The sequence below is a fragment of the Otolemur garnettii genome, unplaced genomic scaffold (genome assembly GCF_000181295.1).
Source record: "Otolemur garnettii isolate 467f Iridium unplaced genomic scaffold, OtoGar3 scaffold00024, whole genome shotgun sequence".
Lineage (NCBI taxonomy): Eukaryota > Metazoa > Chordata > Mammalia > Primates > Galagidae > Otolemur > Otolemur garnettii.
Window position 1 is genome coordinate 17,960,647 of NW_003852419.1, and position 4,870 is coordinate 17,965,516.

The following is a 4,870-nucleotide window of genomic DNA, read 5'->3' on the forward strand; positions in this document are numbered from 1 at the left end:
AAATAAATAGACCAGTACTGGTGTAGCCACATGTGGCTTGTGGCTACCATATTAGGCAGTACTGGTCTAAAAAGACCTTAACTAGAATTTGTCCTTGGGCTCAAGTATCTTGTATAGTTAGCATAAAGTAATTGCAGTGAAAAGTTAACACAATTTGTTTTTCCTTAAATACTAAGTACCATGTTTCAAGTCTTAGATGCTTGTTTTTTATATTTAACATACCTGGAAATGTTATTTTGTAATGTTTTCCTTTCTCACAGAGTGGTACATAAAATAGTAGGCTGTAAGGAACGGTCATAAGAAATGAGTATTATCAGTGGTGAATCCTTCATGGAGGGATAGTCAAATTCTGTGAACTACTAAAATTAGTCCTCAACTTTATTCTTGATTTTAAAATACCACGATATCTGGGAGGCTGAGGCAGGAGGATCCCTTGAGCTCAGGAGTTCAAGATCAGCCTGAGCATGAGAGAGGCCTGTCTGTACTAAAATAGAAAAATTAGCTGAGCATTATGGTGGATGCCCATAATCCCAACAACTTGGAAGCTGAGTCAGGAGAATCACATGAACCAGGAGTTTGAGGTTGCTGTGAGCTAAGCTGACACCACGGCATTCTAGCCTGTGCAGCAGAGTAAGACTTCATCTCAAACAAATAAATAAATATAAAATACCCATGAATGTAATTACTTAGTGAAATCTTCCTTACTTATAAATTCTCCTTTTCCTCCTTTCTTTCATTTCTCTCTGTCTTAAATTTTGAAAGATGGAGGTTTCAGTGTAATACACATACCATGGAGCCCAGTTGAGCAGTTGAAACTGAGGTATCTATATTAGAGGGCAATGTAAGGGGATAAGATGAGCCCCTGTGGTTTACTGATAAACTGTGGTCTAGCATAAAGGTCTGCTCATCAGTTTTAATGTTGTCTTTATAGAGACATTGTCTAAGCAAATGTCTTAAAAATGAAGTTATCCAAAAAATAAAACAGAAGTTATCCGAAAAATAAAAAAGAAGTATGAAGTTATCCTGTTAAGTGTTATGGGTAGTGGGTCCTGACAATAATTAACAAACATACTAATTTTCTAGGACGTGGTATTTATTCCAACATGCTGGGATTTCTTGGTGGTGTCTCCTGGGCAATGCTGGTTGCAAGAACTTGCCAATTATATCCAAATGCAGCAGCCTCTACTTTAGTTCATAAGTTCTTTTTAGTTTTTTCTAAGTGGTAAGTATTAATACATGTACTTGACTACTAACTTTTGCCTGCATGTAAATTTGTTTGAAAACTTAAGAGCAATCCATAGACTTTTTCTGTTTTATATTCCTTTTTTAAATTAAAAGTTTAAAACATATTAAATTTGAGGCAATAGAGTATATCCAGATGGCACATTCTTCCAGGGATCTGTAAATGTGGGCCTTTTAACTTGGAAAACTGGTTTCAATAGATTGAGCTCTGCAGATTACTAGCTATTACCAGGTTGTTTAAACTCTCCTTATCTGTAAAATAAAGATGATAATCATAGCTAACATATTGATTCATTAGTCTTTTCAGTAAATGTTAGCTATTACTGTTAGTAAATTATCAGAATTAAGCTATAACCTAATAACCTAAGGATATGGGGGGGAGGGGGAGAGGGGGGAGGGAGAGGGATTCGAGGGTTCACTTCAGGGTTCACTTCTGTGGTTCATCTTGCAAGGGTACAAGTGAATCTTTCTATGAGTAGAATATGAATGTTTTGACATAATGACTAAGAAAGTTACATGAAGGCTATGTTAACCAGTTTGATGGAAGTGTCTTGGATTGTGTATGAAAACACCACACTGTACCCCCAAAGTGCATCAATGTACACAGTTACCATTCAATAAAAAAAAAAAATTATCAGAATTAAACCCATGAAAGCAAATGAGAAAGAAGGATAAGATTCAGGTGTGAATTAGTTACAGCTAATGGGGTGTTCCCTTTCAGAGAACACTGCATTAAAATAAGCAGGCTTTCTACTGTATACTTTTTCTTCCCTCACCATTACCTTCCTTCCCTCATTTCCTTTTCTTTTTTAATACTGAATACACTTTTTTTCCTATTGGACATTTTCTATATGAAGGTTGGAATAATCTAATGAATTAAAAGTTTCATGTAGTACCTGAAGTGAGATCCTATGTAATTAGTCTTATTCATGTCAGGGAATGGCCAAATCCTGTGCTGCTGAAGCAACCAGAAGAAAGCAATTTGAATTTGCCTGTCTGGGATCCTCGGGTATGTGATTTATTATGGAATTTCCTTGAACCTTTAGAAAAGGGACATTTCTCTAAATTACGGTCTAGTTAAAGATAATGCTTCTTGTCCCTGCTCATGTTTGTTCTATATAACTATAGTCCTTTTCTTCCCTTTGCTGGGTTTTTTGGTGCAGGTGATTTGGATCACTAATGCTGATCCAAATGTTGTATTATTAAAAATTGCCTATATAAGACAAATTGGGTGTATCAACCACAATGCTATAGTGTTGTCTTTATAGAGGGAAAGTTCTAAACAAATGTCTTAAGAATGAAGCTACCCTGTTGAGTGAAAAACTATCTCACAAGTTTAGTTACTAATAGTAGTTAAAATACTGAAGTATATAAAAGATTTACTTTGCAGTACAGTTTTAAAAAGCAGATTCATGGTTCCAAGAAAGTGTAATTGTCACATACCATGCATTTAATTTGCTTTTAGATTGTGTGCTGATTCCTCTGGGTAACCAAGGGGAAGTCATTGAGTGAGTACAGAAAAAGGATTGAGAACCATTACCAATGGGCTAGATAATCCTTTTTGAAGTTATGATACTATATGCTTAATTCTAAAAGATCATTGTTTATAAGATACATCATCATTTTAACAACTTTTCTGAGGAAAAATAAACTTCTGCAAAGTTTCCCTTAACTTCGACTATCAGACATATCTGAGTTCAGAAATATAGTTGGGGAGGAGAAATGTATTATCTTAGAATTGAGAAAATGTATTAAATTTATATTTCATATTCTTTAGGCTTTTGGGGGAAATGAAGCGAGGGCAACTGAAATAGGAGAATAGATCAGTTATTCTGCTTCTAATTTCACAGGTAAATCCATCAGATAGGTATCATCTCATGCCCATAATCACCCCTGCCTACCCACAACAGAATTCTACGTATAATGTGTCCACATCAACTCGAACAGTAATGGTAGAAGAATTTAAACAAGGTAAACATGTTGGCCCCATTGCCCTTTACAGATTCCTTCAAGGTTTTAATTGATGACAGTTTTATTCTTTGTTGCCGCTATAGGTTGGCAGTTAGAGTTACATAATACCTGCCAGGCATGGCAGCTCATGCCTATAGTCCTAGTGATTTGGGAGGCTATGGTGGGAGGATTGCTTGAGGCTAAGAATTCAAAAACATTAGAGGCAACATAGTAAGACCTTATCTCTAAAAAATGAAAACAGTTAGCTGAGTGTGGTGGTATACGTCTACAGTCTCAGCTACTTGAGCGACTTAAATGGGAGGATTGCCTTAGCCCCAGGAGTTTGAGCTATGATTACAGCCACAGTACTTTAGTCTGGGCAACAGAGCAAGACACTGTCTCTTAAAAAAGAAAAAAAAATCTTTCAAGTTGTTCTGTTATTGTTTTACTAATTTATTCTTAAAAGCATACATGCTAATATTAGGACCAAAAGTAGAGCCAGTCAAACTTTCTTTTTTTTTTTTTTTGCAGTTTTTGGCAGGGGCTGGGTTTGAACCTGCCACCTCCAGCATATGGAGCTGGCACCCTACTCATTGAGCCACAGGTGCCACCCCCAGTCAAATTTAATTTTTTGTATTCTGAGAAATAGTATAATGTATTTACATTTGTTACTTAAGAATTTGATGAGGTTTGAGATTGGGGGGTAGAGTGATTTAAGAGCTGGTCAATTTTCAAAATAAATCTTTTTTATTATTATTATTTAGGTCTGGCAGTCACAGATGAAATTCTTCAAGGGAAATCAGATTGGTCTAAACTACTTGAACCACCAAATTTCTTTCAAAAGTATAGGTATTTGAAATTTTGTATTCTATGTGGTTTTCTTTTAAGAAGAATATTAAGAGTTGATATATATGAGAGGTACAACTGTCAGTAGATTAACATAAATCCTAAGTGATGTGAAAGTTTCTTTATTCTGGAAGTATTTAATCCAGTATTAGTAATTTTTAAAGTGAATTGTTTTTTAATTGTGGGATCTAACATTAATTTTATGAAAATCGGCATGTTTTAATTTTTATAAACTATGTACCTGCATTAGTTTTTTTATTCCTTGGGCGGGAGGAACAAAAAGGATGATGGAAAAACAGACCCTAACAATTTTTCTGGCTTCTTTTCCCCTGATTGTTGCTGAAAATTTTCCGTAGACATTATATAGTATTGACTGCTAGTGCATCAACAGAAGAACACCAGCTGGAGTGGTAAGACATCTATTTCAAGTTCTCTGTCTACTATATGGTGATAGTAACATATTTATGTGGAACTTTACCATTTATAAACTTCTTGCTTGATTTCTAAAATTATTATATCTTATTGGTGACTGTTGTACATGACCATGGAGCATCAGTGTTCACAAGCAGGAGTGCCATGAGATAAAAGTATAATACAAACTTTGCTTTTTGTTGCTTGTCAGATTTAAGCAAAATTTTGAGGTAGATGGATGGTTCTGATACCAGCCCTTTACTGTTTTCCATTTTTGCCATCACATTTTCCTCCATCAAAATTCAAAAGACAGGGCTCAGTGCCTATAGCTCAACTGGCTAAGGCGCCAGCCACGTACACCTAAGGTGGCGGGTTCGAATCCCCAGCCCGGACCCGCCAAACAACAATGATGGCTGCACCC

The 4,870-nt window shown here is 35.7% G+C and overlaps 1 protein-coding gene across 2 annotated transcripts in view; it reads left to right on the top strand.

The window, feature by feature from the left end:
* PAPOLG (poly(A) polymerase gamma) overlaps positions 1 to 4,870 on the top strand; it is a 43,654-nt gene that overhangs the window by 24,546 nt on the left and 14,238 nt on the right. For both annotated transcript variants that reach the window (XM_023512103.1, XM_003787939.3), the window contains exons 9-13: positions 1,084 to 1,222; positions 2,179 to 2,251; positions 3,093 to 3,213; positions 3,957 to 4,041; positions 4,395 to 4,448. In XM_023512103.1, coding sequence (XP_023367871.1) covers positions 1,084 to 1,222; positions 2,179 to 2,251; positions 3,093 to 3,213; positions 3,957 to 4,041; positions 4,395 to 4,448 — 472 coding nt within the window. The remainder of the gene's footprint in view (positions 1 to 1,083; positions 1,223 to 2,178; positions 2,252 to 3,092; positions 3,214 to 3,956; positions 4,042 to 4,394; positions 4,449 to 4,870) is intronic.